Raw genomic sequence first — 16,078 nt, 5'->3', positions numbered from 1 at the left:
GACTTAGACCCTCCCTCGTCGTTCGGCGCATTTGCCATCAAGCTGTTTCCATAAAATTGTGGACTCCCCGCCATTACTAGCAAGGGGTTCTGGGGGAGCGCCAGGAGCTCCCTAGCGCGGGGCGAAGCCCCGCCGCCAAGCACTATTTCTGGTATTGAAAGCCAACAAAATGCATATTCTGAGGTATCGACAGTCCATTTTAATGCTATTAAAAAGTTTTATTTCGAAAACCTAATGTGCTATTCTTACTGACTTAGACCCTCCCACGCCGTTCGGAGCATTTGACGTCAAGCAGTTTCCATAAAAATCTGTCACTGGTAATGTCTGAAGCCTCTTCCCACCTACCATGACGACCTCCATGAATGAGTGGCGTCAAGTTGTACTAGGATGTCATTGCAACTCTTCTTATGCGTAATTCATTTTGTCGGAGAATATGTCCCGCAAACCTCATTCGTCGTTCTCTCACAATCTTACTAAGGGGTCGACTCCCAGTTCGGCATAGGATAACCTTGATTTAGATCCGATCTCTATAACTGACTCCTGAAATCTGTATTAGCCATCTTTGTTGAGCTATATTTAGTGTTTTTCGATTTCGGTAGATGACTCTGTAGGGGGATCTTAGACTCAAAACCATCTGGAGGGGTTTTAAACTTAAAAAAAAAAGCCATCTGTAGAAGAAACTCAAAACCCCCGATTGGCTTGGCTACGCTCAAATAATTTTAGTGTGTAATTTGCTTTTTTTTTATATTGAAGATGTATTTTTAGCACCAAACCCCTCTGAATGGGGGTTTAAACTCAAAACCCCTTTCGGCAACGCTCATAGCATTTTGAGTGCGTAATTTGCTTTTTTTCTTACACTGAAGATGGCGGGGGGTTTAAATTCAAAACCCCTTTGACTACGCTCATAGATTTTAGAGTGAGTAATTTTCTTTTATTTAAATTGAAGAGGTACTTTTTAGCTTCAAACTCCACTGGAGGGGAGTTTAAACTCAAAACCCCATAGACTACACTCATAACATTTTTAGTGTATAATTTGCTTTTTTTATTATTAAAAAGAGGTATTTTTTACCTTCAAACCCCACTGAAGTGGGGTTTAAACTCAAAACTGAGTCAAAACCCATTTAGCTACGCTCATTACATTTTGAGTGCGTAATTAGCTTTTTTTTTTATATTAAAGAGGGGGTTTATCGTAAATTTTAGACGGGGTTTTAAAATCAAAATCTTCCTTAACTGTGCTCTTGGAATTAGGGGATTTTCGTTTGCATTTTTTTTTTGTTTTGTTTTATAGAAGAGGGGGAGTTAACAGCAAAAACCCCAGGTAGGGGGTTTAAAACTCAAAACCCCTGGTAGGGGGTTTTAAACTCAAAACCCCTAGTAGGGGTTTTTAAACTCGAACCGCTCTGGTAGGCGTTTTAAACTCGAACCCCCCTGGTAAGGATTTTTAAACTTGAACCCCCCTGGTAGGGGTTTTTAAACTCGAACCCCCCTGGTAGGGGGTTTTAAACTCAAAACCCCTTTGGTTGTGCTAGGGCAAGTGATGGTTTAGTATTAAAATCTCACCTAAAATAAACAAAATCAAAGCAAAAAATCAGTCACTAAATTCCGACTCCCCCCCCCCCCCCCCAAGGGGGGGATTTTATTTCGGGGGGTGTTTGAACCCCAAGAACCCCCCCCCTGGCTACGCCCATGGTAAAGTTCCCCTTTCAGACCTTGTGGTCTATAATGCACATGATGTAAAGGCCATCTGTTTCTGTGTCCTACGGTTAACGAAGGTGACATGTGGCAAATACAACGATCACCGCCTTTACTTTTCCCCAACTAATGTCAGGTACCCATTAGAGCTGGGTGGACTCAGAGGCACACATAGATCACGAAATAAAAAAACCCAGGATTCGAACCCGGGACCTCCGGTTCGGAAGCCGAGCCCTTTACCGCTCTGCCACCGCGCCTCCAAATTTACAGAAATCTTCTTTATTGATACATTTCAAATTTAAACCAATAAAATCCAAATTAATTCCTATCTTATCTTATCTTATATAATACAGACGCTACTTCCAAAAAAGAAGATGATTACCGGAATCACCAAACACACTGGACATTTTTTTTAGGTTTATCATCAGTTGCTACGGATATTTTGTTTTGTGTAGAAATTAGGGAAGTAGTCATTCAAACATAAATATTAATTAATTAATTTTGTCTTAAGTATCATCGTAAACGTTTTCGCAAAGAGTTTCTTATGGATTTCCTGGTCGTTCTCGTGTTGCTCAAATTTTGGGTCCGGCGGAACTTTCTCCCCCCCCCCCTCCCATTGTCCCAACAGGTCCAGAAAGAAGTGATAGGATCATAGCGTAGTGAGAAAGTGATAGGATCATAGCGTAGTGAGAAAGTGATAGGATCATAGCGTAGTGAGAAAGTGATAGGATCATAGCGTAGTGAGAAAGTGATAGGATCATAGCGTAGTGAGAAAGTGATAGGATCATAGCGTAGTGAGAAAGTGATAGGATCATAGCGTAGTGAGAAAGTGATAGGATCATAGCGTAGTGAGAAAGTGATAGGATCATAGCGTAGTGAGAAAGTGATAGGATCATAGCGTAGTGAGAAAGTGATAGGATCATAGCGTAGTGAGAAAGTGATAGGATCATAGCGTAGTGAGAAAGTGATAGGATCATAGCGTAGTGAGAAAGTGATAGGATCATAGCGTAGTGAGAAAGTGATAGGATCATAGCGTAGTGAGAAAGTGATAGGATCATAGCGTAGTGAGAAAGTGATAGGATCATAGCGTAGTGAGAAAGTGATAGGATCATAGCGTAGTGAGAAAGTGATAGGATCATAGCGTAGTGAGAAAGTGATAGGATCATAGCGTAGTGAGAAAGTGATAGGATCATAGCGTAGTGAGAAAGTGATAGGATCATAGCGTAGTGAGAAAGTGATAGGATCATAGCGTAGTGAGAAAGTGATAGGATCATAGCGTAGTGAGACAAGTGATAGGATCATAGCGTAGTGAGACAAGTGATAGGATCATAGCGTAGTGAGAAAGTGATAGGATCATAGCGTATTGAGACAAGTGATAGGATCATAGCGTAGTGAGACAAGTGATAGGATCATAGCGTAGTGAGAAAGTGATAGGATCATAGCGTAGTGAGAAAGTGATAGGATCATAGCGTAGTGAGAAAGTGATAGGATCATAGCGTATTGAGACAAGTGATAGGATCATAGCGTAGTGAGACAAGTGATAGGATCATAGCGTAGTGAGACAAGTGATAGGATCATAGCGTAGTGAGAAAGTGATGGGATCATAGCGTAGTGAGAAAGTGATAGGATCATAGCGTAGTGAGACAAGTGATAGGATCATAGCGTAGTGAGAAAGTGATGGGATCATAGCGTATTGAGACAAGTGATAGGATCATAGCGTAGTGAGAAAGTGATAGGATCATAGCGTAGTGAGAAAGCTAAAGCATGAAACAGCGCTCAACAAGGCAATTGGTAAAAATATTATTGGTTGTTGGTCTAGATCTATTGAAAGCTTAATTACATGACTGATTCAAACTAATTGATACAGTTACACCTCGTTTAAGAATTTATATTCTCTAGATGATTTTTCAAAATAATTTTCATTTTTCCAAGAGTTTTCAGTTTTTACACCTGTTGTTTTGACAATGTTGAATGTGTGTGGTAACAGTAAAAATAAAAAAAAAAAACTAACAAATATCATCATGGTGTAAACTAGTGTAGAGAAAGTATATTGCACACGGCAGCTTAACAAATTGTCACGGTAATTTAAATTGCCCTTAAAGCTACCTGGGGGGGGGGGGGGGGGGTAGGGGGCGGTGGCTGAGTGATTAAGCGCTTGGCTTTCCAACCTATGGTCCTGGGATCGAATCTCGGTGAAGACTGGGATTTTAAATTTCGGGATTTTCAGGACGCCCCTGAGTCTACCCAACTCTAACGGGTACCTGACCTTAGTTGGGGAAAGTAAAGACGCATGTTGGGCGTTGTGCTGGCCACATGACACCCACAAAAATAGATGACCTTCGCGAAGTCTGAAAGGAAAATTTTACTACACGAGATAAAAGCCCAAGGGTAATAAACATTCTGCTTGTTGTATATTACAGAAAGTCTTACTGGAGAAAGCACAAGTACGTTATAAGTTGACATTAAGTAGGATTCCCTTCTTGGTTCTCAAATTGAATGGATTTGTATAAAAACAAAGTGACTGATCAAGGTAAATAGTATGCAGTACTTATTGATACATCTGACTACGTAATTGCATATTTCTACAGTGATCTAACCTGTTCAGATATCGATGTTGACTTAGGGCGTCTTTCTCCCGTCCCCTCACGCTCACGCCATCCCCCCCCCACCACCACCACCCCACCACACTTTCCTCACCTGGACCAGGTCTTGTAAGATGTCTACCGTGTTATCTTCGATGTAACCACCCGAGTACTCTCACCGCCGTACCTACAGACCTGCCTGTTACCTGTGGACAACCTTATATTAAAGCACACAGACTCGGGCGATAAACACAACACCGGCGTGTGTGTTCAAACACAACAGACTCTAAGTCGTCAGTGTGTTCACCTTAGAATGTGTTTCTAACAGGTTTCTAGATTGATGAAAAATTTGTTTCTATTTGTGGACTTAATCATCCACTCTAATTGTGTATAGACATACTCTCCAGGTGGATATTTAAAGATGGCTAAAAGAAAAGCGAGAAGCAACGAAAATGGAGGTAGAGACCCTAAGGTAAGAATTTTTTTCGCATTTATTTTTCTTTTTTTTTTAAATAGGAAACCTCAGAATTGCCCTATTTAATTTTAGCTTTATCATCATAGGAATCCTTGGGCCTTAGGCATCTTTTCTTTGCCTCTTTTATGAGCCCTCTTGCCTCTTTTGCGGGCTTTGTTTTTATTTTTATAGATGTTTATTTGTAAGTTCTCATAATTCACAAGTATTAAATCATAAACAATTGAAAAGTGAATAACCTAAAAATATAATGATAGTAATACTAGTTAATAATAAAGACTTACTTTGCAACTATAAACATGTAAAAAATAGGCCAATTTAAAAAATACATTAAGTATGTTAATATAGTTTGGGGAATTAAACATACAACTTCGATAGCTGTCAGTAATGTGAGTGCATGAATAAATTTGAATAAGTTGAAATTACGAGACGATGAGCTACAGATATGAAATTTCGTTCAAAACACAGAGAGAGAGAGAGAGAGAGAGAGAGAGAGAGAGAGAGACGAAATCGGAGATTTATTGTTTCAGGTGTAAATGTGTTTTAGGTCACACTGCGAAGTGTGTTTGTGAATTACTGAACATAACATGGGACATCCTTATTATTTACAAGGGCATGTGAGGTTGGGCATGAAACATGGGGCAAAGGTTATGTTGGGGCAACGTAAGGATATGTATTTGGGCACATCTTTGTTATGTGTTTGTGGCATATAGGAATTGATGTATGTTTTGTTTTACATGTTTCGGATGTTCCTTCAGAGTTGAAGATAGTTTACTTCCTAGTCCAAACCTCCCGCAGGACGACGGGGGATGGGAGCGGGCAGGATTTGAACCCTCGACCATCGATAAATCCGAACGACAGTCCAGCGAGCAAACCGCACGACCAGGCAGCCGTGGTTCTCTATCTCTTCTATACAATTTACGCAAGTCCATAAAGGCTTGTTAATGATGAATCTTCTTCTCGATGTGAATGAGAACAGAAAAGATGAATTTAGTTAAATCAAGTATCGTGTTTCCTTTTGAGAAGTTCTCTTTCATTAAAAGTTAAAAACTGCAAAGTGTAATGGAAATTGTTTGTTAGTAGATCTAGTGAAAAGCTTCTTTCAAAGGAATGGAAGTTTTCTTGTTTATGTTTGATTTAAAACCATACATTAAGTAGAGCATAAAGACGTAGTTTTTTCTATCGATTTTCTATCTCAAAGAATGGACCTTATTCACCAATGAAAAACAAACAACATTTAGCCACGTGACAATATTGATGAAACAATGGAAAAAAAACGTATCACGTGACAGCCTTTACCTTATTCACCAATGAAAAACAAACAACATTTAGCCACGTGACAATATTGATGAAACAATGGAAAAAAAACGTATCACGTGACAGCCTTTACCTTATTCACCAATGAAAAACAAACAACATTTAGCCACGTGACAATATTGATGAAACAATGGGGAAAAAACGTATCACGTGACAGCCTTTATGGATTGCGTTAATTGTATAGAAGAGATAGAGAACCACGTGGCTAAATGTTGTTTGTTTACGATTGGTGAATGAGGTCCATTGGACCCAATGAGTGTTTGCTTTAAACTTCAATCAAATTTTGTTAGTGTAGCCAAGTTTCAAATCAACAAAATGTATATACTGCATTTTATATTTTGAGAGAATTTGTTGGTCAAACTTCTTATTTTGTCAGTGTATTTCTCTTCAAAAGTAAATGGCATTTATTACAAGGATATTCCACACACATAGTCCCAACTTGCTTTCCCCACATTCACTCACATGCCTTTTACTCCTTCGTACTTCCTCTTCACACACACACACTCACTTCATTCTCTCTTCTCCACACCCACCACCACACACACACACACAACTGCGATTTTCTATTTGTTTGTATTTTTATTCGATTTTTTTCAATCACTACTGTTTCTATTCCTGTGTCTCAAATTGTTACTTTGGGAGACAGGGGACATAATGAGCTATCACCAACTGAACTTCACTGATAAACTCTAAGTTGTGCTTAGCAACGAGTGGCTCTTATATATAAATATATACGCAAGGTTTATCTTCAAGTCCGCATATCAAAAAAGGAGTGAATGGTTTCTCGGGGCTATAAATTCAAAGCGTTGACCTACATTTTTTTCCACAACTCATGCACAGAGTTGCGTTGTCTGACGTTGGTCGATATAAGTTCGCTGTTTGCCGATAACACTTAGGGTAATAAGTTTCCTCTTCATCTCCAATGTTTATCCCGCGATTCTTTTTTTGTAAAAGGTAGCCTTATGAATGTTGATATATAGAACTGTCATCCACTCACAGAAACTCTGGCCGCCCCCTATTTTAAACAGCTTGTCATACACAGCTTTAGAAACATCAAAGTTAAGAAGGTGTAAAATTTATATGGGGGGGGGGGGCAGTCACAAAACATAAGTTGGACTATTAAGCTCGATTTATCCTTAGCTCTAACTCTGACTTTAAGATAAAAGGCCCAAGGAATTGTTCTTTTAAAAATACTACATCTAAATATAAAGTGTGTCGCTGACATAGGAGTGCTACTTCAATAGGGATGTAAATCTAAACGATCGTGAAGTTATGCCCCCTGAATCCTGTGTTAACAGACGAGTGATAGATCGTTCTTGGCAAGGCCTGGTCTCCAAACACTGAGTTCTTGTTTAACATCTCCCATGTTCCTTTTTCTCTCGATAAAACAAAAGAATTAAAAGTTTTAAGATGTGGCTATTACTTCGCCAATAAAATCAAGGCCTGCTGGTATAATTGTATTGCTTGTATTTTTTTGGGGTTAAGCTTTAGACCAGTGATGCCCCACCTAATTTGACCTGCGACACTCTTGTAGCGGGCAACATGACCGAGAGCTACTAAAACGAAATGAAATTGTAGACTTTCTTTATAAAACAAATATGTTAATTGCTTATTACCAAGTTCCATCAAAATGTAAAGATCAGTCCACTTTCCTAGGGAGATTCTACATTCAGAGTCCTATTTTATAAACGCACAAATGTTATTGGTATCAATCCAGAGAAAAAGTGCATTTTGTCAAATTCCTATTTTTTATGGACAATTTTCTACACTTTGTGACGACGTTTCAGCGGGCCGGATGGAACAACGAGGCGAGCCGAATGTGGCCCGCGGGCCGTATTTTGGGCATCACTGCTTCAGACAATCGAGCAGGCCTACAAACTTCGCATCTGGCTATTTAACATTTCTTTAAGTTCAGATAAAAAAAAATACTTTAAAAAAAAAAAACAAAAAAAAAAACCACCTTTGTATTATTTTCTTTAATGTGTTGTATTTACAAGAGTCGGATGACAACATGACCTTTGACTTTTCTGGACATTTCTATTTCCGAGTCTGGTTTAATAAGTCCATCAGCAGACTGAGTCTAGGTCAGATAGGGGAGATAATGGCTTTGAAATACCTGAGCTCGGAAAGCCTATAAAAGTAGACTAAAGAATGCTGAGGTATTGAATTGGGTACAATGTGTTGTATGTGTGGGATGGAATGTGTGGAACAATGTACTTAACAGTCTGAACTGAAATGTGTGGGACGATGTGTGGTACAATGTGTGGATAAGTGTGAAAACTTTCCAGTTCAATATGTGGAGGGTACAATATGTTGTACAGACTGTGGTTGGGTGTGGTAAATTGTGGGGTATGTGTGGTTTAGTGTGGTATATTTTGCACAGAAAATTGTGTGGTGTGTAAACTACATGGTTAACTATATGGAACAATAAGGGGTACAACTGTGGGGTACTATGTGGGATACACTGTGGGGTACTCTGTGGGGTACTATGTGAAGTACAATGTGTGGAACAATATGTGGTACAATGTGCGGAGCAATATGTGGTACAAAGTGTGGAACAATGTGTGGAATAGTATGTGGAACAATATGTGGCACAATTTGTGGAACAATATGTGGTACAATGTGTGGAACAATGTGTGGTACAATGTGTGGAACAATGTGTGGTACAATGTGTGGAACTATGTATGGTGCAGAGTGGGTTACAGTTTCGGCCATGATAGAGACTGTCACAGATCACATTATAGAATTGTGTGTACATTTCTTATTTGAAAGAAATATAAGCCCTCGACATGAGTCTCGGGATTTAATCCTCAAATTTAGACACTTGACGTTCAAGTCAGGATTTACCCAAGGGACGTAATTAGTATGTTTGAAATCTATTGGTTGATTTGAATTTAAACAAAGACATTTTTGAAAAGAGTTAGCGCCAGAGGATTGGCGGTAGTAAGAAAGAAAAGTCAGTGGATAAAATAATGTTCTTGTAGCTAGTCACGTTTCTAGGAGCTCTGTTTGAAAAGCCTTTGTAATGTGTTCCATATTCATTGATTTGTAATTTGTACATAAACTGTACTTACGTTGTATTTAATAAAGTTCCAGAGTTTTATTTTATCAAAGAATCGTCAATTGTGATTCTAGATCGTCATTTTTGTTAACTATTGAATTCAAGTAAAATCCCCGGCATAACAACACATCATACCAGCAAAATGTTGTCACATCTGGCACAAGTGTTGTTACATTTGGCACTCTCCGACAAACAAAAGTTCATGGACAACTTTTAACGAAATTTATTCAAGATCTAGGACCAATTTCTAAAACTCTTCAAAGGAACTTCATTCTTATTTAACGGAGGACAGAATTTCTGTGTTTAACAGGTCAGTTGGTTATCGATAAATCATTTATAAAGATTTTCGTTAGAGTTACGTCTAACTCACGAAATCTATTATTATATGTAATTGGCAAAAGGAGTAAGACCAATATACATAATAACTGGCAATATAAAAGACCAGTAAAGCAAATAACTGGCAATAAAAAAGACCAGTAAAGCAAATAACTGGCAATATAAAAGACCAGTAAAGCAAATAACTGGCATTATAAAGAAGACCAGTAAAGCAAATAACTGGCATTATAAAGAAGACCAGTAAATAATCATTTGTGCAGCACAAAGTAAACAGAAGACCAGATTTAACCAACTGTTAAACCAGTAAAAAGTACATCGGCTCAATAGATCTATATATTCAATCATACGACTCCAGTAACTACAAGTCTACGGTCAAGAATTTATTGGCAAATTGAGGCTTCAAGAACTTTTGCATTATATTATTATTATATCTGAGATAAAGCCAAAATCCAGATATTGTACATTTAGTATTTAGCTCCAATACAAGAAACTAACAAAAAAATTAAATATGGCTTCCAGCTCTAGAACACAACGACTCCAGTAGTACTTCTACTGTAAAACAAAGTTATACTTCATAGCCAGTTACGGCATAACTAACATTGATTTGTTATATTCAAAACGTTACTATATTTCTACATTCCAAGTTGGTATATTTTTCAACATGTCTCCAAAGACAAGAACACAAAGATGGTTAGAATTATTCGACATAGCTAAAGAAAAACAAGTACCTAAACCAGAAGAATGGGTTCATCGACAGGAAGAAAAAGAATATCAAACAAAGATACGTCAAAAAGAAGCAGAAAGACAAAGAGAATATCAAGCAAAAGAACATTGTAACATGACTTCAACAACAGACATAATAGGTGAAGCCATAGCTTTAGCAGAAAAACTCAACATTCCTTCACATGAACGAGAAAGATGGTTTGATAATAAATTAGCTGAGTTCGACAGAGAAAACGACAGAAGACGGCAAGAAGAACTAAAACGAGAATTATTAGAATTGAAAAATACCGAATTCAAAGCTGAACAAAAGAATGATGCAACATTAACAAGAATATACCAGAAAGCTCAATTAAGAAAGCGTACAGCATATCTCGAAGATGGATTTCTCAAGAAGATTATTTTCCGCAAGTACAATGTAATTGAACAAATATATGTACCACAGAAGTACAGAAAACAAATAATCAAAGCCAAGCATGAGTTTTATGACACCATACATATGAGTGTAACAAGTACTAAGAAGAGAATTGCCAAAGAATATTATTGGCCTAGCTTGACCAAAGATGTCAAGAAATACATTAATAATTGTTCACATTGTCAATATGATTATTGTGAGAAGAAACAAACTCAAAAGAAAAGCAACATAACTAAAACAAAGAACAAAGACGACTACAAAGCCAGAATTGACAACAATGAATCTATGCATCATGACTCAAGTAAATCTACAGGGACATCACTGCCTACTACATGTCCATCCCTACCTGACAATACAAGCCCGTCCCTACCAAGTACTTTCCCATCCCTAACCACTGATGATGACTTCATACATCAAGACTTGAATAAGACTGCATCTGCATCAAATACTATGATATGCATTGAACATTTCTGCTACAATCAAGACAAGTCTCATGAACCAGAAGCAGATACTTATCTTCAATCAACTTTGGCTATACCAGACAAAAGAAAAACTATGCAACTTGACTCTATCACTCATACAAGTATTCCTCATTTGAAAGAATGTGAGTCAACTCAAGAAGCCATCACAACCAAGAACATTGAAAGTCAAAGAATATTACATGAACACATGAAATCAAGATATTTTGCTCAAGGAGATCAAATCAATTTACTGTTACCAGATTGGAGTAACAAGCTATTCTACAAATGGCAAGGTCCATTTACCATCACCAGAAAGATTTCCAACCTGCTTTATGAAATCAATGTCAACAAGTTTACCAGAGTATTTCATGTTCATATGTTTGAACATTACCATGAAACAGATAACGAAGACATCAAAGCAGAAGTTGAACATTTTACAAGCTTAGCAACTATTCCTGAGGAAGAAGAAACATCATCAGCACCCATTCCTGAGATAGATGTTTCATTACCAGCATCAAATCAAATTGACATTCCCAAGTTCATCACTCTGGATGACATAGCACTACAAACAGTGAAGAACATTAAAGTGTTTACAGACCATGCAGATTTCTTTACCAGTGTTTCTGAGACATTTCCAGTACTGCAATTTGAAAGAAACTCAGAAAGCAATAACATTGACAACACCAAGTTTCATCCTCCGTCCACTCAAGGGGCAACTTTTCTTCAGAAAGGAACAAATGAACTTCTTCAACATTGCTGTATTGACCGATTGAACTCAGACATGTTCAGTCATTGCTCTATTGAACATTCTAATGCAAAGCATTCTGCTACCATTGTTCTACAGCGTCAAAGTTCATCAACCAGAAAATTGAGTTTTGGTTTCGGACAGTTCTTATTTTCACCAAACTCAAACGCGGTTCAATCAGACATTATCTGTGAGATCATTATGACATGGAGACAACAGCTTCATAAACTGAAAGACCTTTTCTTCAAGTTTAGAAAACGCACATGCACATCCATGTCGGCAATTCAGAAGGGTTCCGAACTTTACATTTCTACTCTACATATGTACTATAGCATATTTAGTGCCACTTGATCCATTATCATTCATACTCGTCAAGGAAGAACAGTATTCAGTTGTACTTAATCAATTAATTTGTCTACTCATTTTTTCCACAGGAGTTCTATATCAGATGTTGTATTTATTTCAGCACCAAGCAACCCACTGAGGAAAGTCACTCATTCAAGATACTTTGTTTATTATGTTTCAGCATCTTTGCATATGACATGCATCAGACATTGTAATTTTTAAATCATGTGCATTTTATTTCAGGTATTTTATTTCAGGTCGAATATTATTGCATATATCCTATTATAATAGTACAGATACATGACAGACAATTGGAATTTTTCATTGCTTCACACATGTTGAGATTTATATCACATTGAGTATTATTATTCAGAAGATTGATCACATTGAGTATTATTTTCTCAGAAGATTGTCATGTACTATCACAATTATTTTTTCTATGTCAATTGTTCATATGCAATATATTTTTCCATGTACACATTTCCACATTAGTACTAACCAAATGAGTTGTAGTATCATAACAATTTTTTGTGTATTATACGCATTTCTATTACCATACAAATGCTAAATGGAGAGGGGGGTAATATGTCACAGATCACATTATAGAATTGTGTGTACATTTCTTATTTGAAAGAAATATAAGCCCTCGACATGAGTCTCGGGATTTAATCCTCAAATTTAGACACTTGACGTTCAAGTCAGGATTTACCCAAGGGACGTAATTAGTATGTTTGAAATCTATTGGTTGATTTGAATTTAAACAAAGACATTTTTGAAAAGAGTTAGCGCCAGAGGATTGGCGGTAGTAAGAAAGAAAAGTCAGTGGATAAAATAATGTTCTTGTAGCTAGTCACGTTTCTAGGAGCTCTGTTTGAAAAGCCTTTGTAATGTGTTCCATATTCATTGATTTGTAATTTGTACATAAACTGTACTTACGTTGTATTTAATAAAGTTCCAGAGTTTTATTTTATCAAAGAATCGTCAATTGTGATTCTAGATCGTCATTTTTGTTAACTATTGAATTCAAGTAAAATCCCCGGCATAACAACACATCATACCAGCAAAATGTTGTCACATCTGGCACAAGTGTTGTTACAGAGACCAACACCTATTTACAAATCTTTCAAAAACCAAGTATGTGTGGACTCTTCTCAGTAGTTTCAAATGTTAATGTATTCCTAAGCTATATCTTCAATATAAAATGGCTAAATCTGTAAAAATACAAAAACTTTAAACACTGAAGTCTTACTTTTGAAGTAGGCTAACTCTCTTTCAAGCCAAATGAATGCAATAATTCTACATGACAAAAGCAGCTACCTGTCTTCGTCACTGGAACTAATATTATTATAAACTGTGACAGTGGAATGTAAGACTCTTTGTCTTTATACTCGGAGATTTGATTTCTCGTGCAAATATCAACCTTCAGAGAGAAACATTGACGTGCATGCTCAGGTCTAATCAGATCAGACGATCTCATCAGATGATTTAACCAAACAATCTAACCAGTGGATCTTACTGGATGATCCGACCTGATGATTTAACCAGATGATCTATCAGATGATCTAACCAAATCATCTAATCAAATGATGTAACCTACCGATTAGATTACATGTAATTACCAGATGATCTAACTATATAATCTCACCTGATGATTCAACCAGACGATCATTAATAATTTTAGCAGGAAGCAGTATAAAATTACAATATGTATACAGTCCATCACCAGGATATACACAACTGCCATTCTCTAAAATAGCCAAATATTTCAAGTCACATAATGTACAATATATAAATCATGATCATTTGGCTACTTTTATTGTTTTATAGTATCGATCTGATTTCCGGCTTGCAAATCTAATTACTATTTTAGATATGTTTTGATTGGTGGCTGAGTAGTAAAAAACTAGGCTTCCAAACCGAGGGATCTTGGGTTTAAATCTTGGTTTATACTAGGATATTCAAAACGCCCTTGAGTCCACGCCATTAATTTGATAGATGTTTTAATTAAATGACACCATCGCCTTAGAAACAAATGACCTATACATTCACTGCTCTATAGATCTTTCAGGTCTGAAATGGATATTTTTTTATATTTTAAACTCCAGGCAGATATGATCATACATTCTAAACTAAACGTTTCGACAGTACTGTAATACAAATAATAATGCCCAGGTGACTTGAATATGTCTGTGTCTGTTCGCTGCTTTTGACTCTGATATCATAAGATGACTAACTTCGATGATTAGGTACTTACTACATGAAAATAACTATGAGTTCAACACATTCAAGGGACCCAACAATACTATAACAACAATAACAATGATTTACTTGATAAGACCTTTTATTACTTCTATGATGTTAGTACATATAATGGGGAAGATTGTCATGTCTCTAAATCCGTCGGTATTGCCTAGCAGTCTATTTCCCATGCTTCTTGCTTTAAGCCCAAACCATATTCTCTTCTTGTGTATTCTGCAACGTCATTCGCCTGTCTGACTACGTCATACTTTTACTGTCACTAAATAGAATGCACACTATTTACGTACAAATTAATATACTCTCTAAGCTAAACTAGATCACAAGATTACATAACAATATCAAACACAATAATGGAAACCTACAATTTAATACTTTGTCTCTGTTAATAAAAACCTTTTTTTTTCTTTTCTTGTACACTTTGAGCTTGACCTTTCGGAATCGTTACCCAGACAGCTCTGGCGTCTAGCAGAGGCTTTAACATAACAAAGTTCAACCAAAAAGTGGCCCATTCCGGCCTATCGATTGCGTTCAGTTCTCAATCAATATTTACAGCTGGACGAGGCTTGGGTTTCGTGGCCACTATTTGTCCTCCACTTGTGGTCAAGATTGGCTGGTGAAAAAGCTGACCAACATTATTGCTGGAACTGGTCAGTCTAGTATCGGCTTATATCGTTATCAAATAGGCTTGTAAATCTAATTAATTAACTAGTTAAAAAAAAAACATCATGTCTCTATGTCTGTCTGTCTGGTACGAATTTTGTACAAGTTATTTCTCTCACTTTTCTTTCTCACAACATGCTGAAACTTGACCATTAAAAAAACATGAATCAATAAAGAAATTAACGAATTTATCAATTAATTAGTTGTTATTAACTAATTTTGTTTGATGTATAAAAAGGGAACCATGTCTTGTAGTATTAAAATACATGGTTGTAAATGTGCAGCTCTTTCCTTTTATAAGCTCTACTTTTTAAAAAGTATTTTTTATATATATTTTGATTGTTTATAAATTGAAAATACTCAATAAAAGATGATATGAAAAACATTGTTTGTGCCGAAATCAACACAAGCACAATATATTATTAATCGCTGATAACAAGTGAGGATGACGCAGTTTTGAATACCAGAAAACAGTTTGTTCACCAGACAAAATGCAATTGATTAATTTAGTGATGACCAACCTATTTCAATCAAGGGCCCATTTCAGTTTCCGACAAGCTTGTCACGTGAGGTTTCCAGGCAAGACATTGCGTAGTCAATTGGAACCGATCCCTTGCTGCTCCTTTCTAAGTTGTGAGGCTTCAGGATCCGGACACCTCATGGGCAGGATATGGCCCGCGGGCATTGGGTTGAGCATCATTGGGATCCAACAGATGAGCTATCATTGTAGTGTATGTTATCTATAGCTATCACATGACATGGTTACTGTTTTAAGTTTTTGAATATTTTTTTTGATCAAACAATTTATTGAGTATTCTTGATTTGTCTCGTTCATTTAGAATACAACCCAACTTTATAAAAAAATTCTTTTCTGGGTGAGCCCCTTTCCTTTTTATAATTCCTGTCTTCATATTTTTTTAAAGACGTCGCTCAAATAATTCTCTTTAATCGTCAGGAGCAATAGCATTATATTAGCATCATTGTCCTAAGGGATTTCTTCTAGAAACAATTCA

At 36.8% G+C, this 16,078-nt stretch overlaps 1 protein-coding gene across 1 annotated transcript in view; it reads left to right on the top strand.

The window, feature by feature from the left end:
- The first annotated feature begins 4,582 nt into the window (after positions 1 to 4,582).
- The window catches only part of LOC106062110 (carbonic anhydrase-like), a 126,415-nt gene continuing 114,919 nt past the window's right edge, over positions 4,583 to 16,078 (top strand). Inside the window, exon 1 of the mRNA XM_056034731.1 lies at positions 4,583 to 4,746. Coding sequence (XP_055890706.1) covers positions 4,696 to 4,746 — 51 coding nt within the window. The 5' untranslated portion in view covers positions 4,583 to 4,695. The remainder of the gene's footprint in view (positions 4,747 to 16,078) is intronic.

The sequence above is a fragment of the Biomphalaria glabrata genome, chromosome 7 (assembly GCF_947242115.1).
Source record: "Biomphalaria glabrata chromosome 7, xgBioGlab47.1, whole genome shotgun sequence".
Classification (NCBI taxonomy): domain Eukaryota; kingdom Metazoa; phylum Mollusca; class Gastropoda; family Planorbidae; genus Biomphalaria; species Biomphalaria glabrata.
The sequence above is the reverse complement of the archived record's forward strand: the minus strand, read 5'-3'. Positions and strand labels throughout refer to the sequence as shown.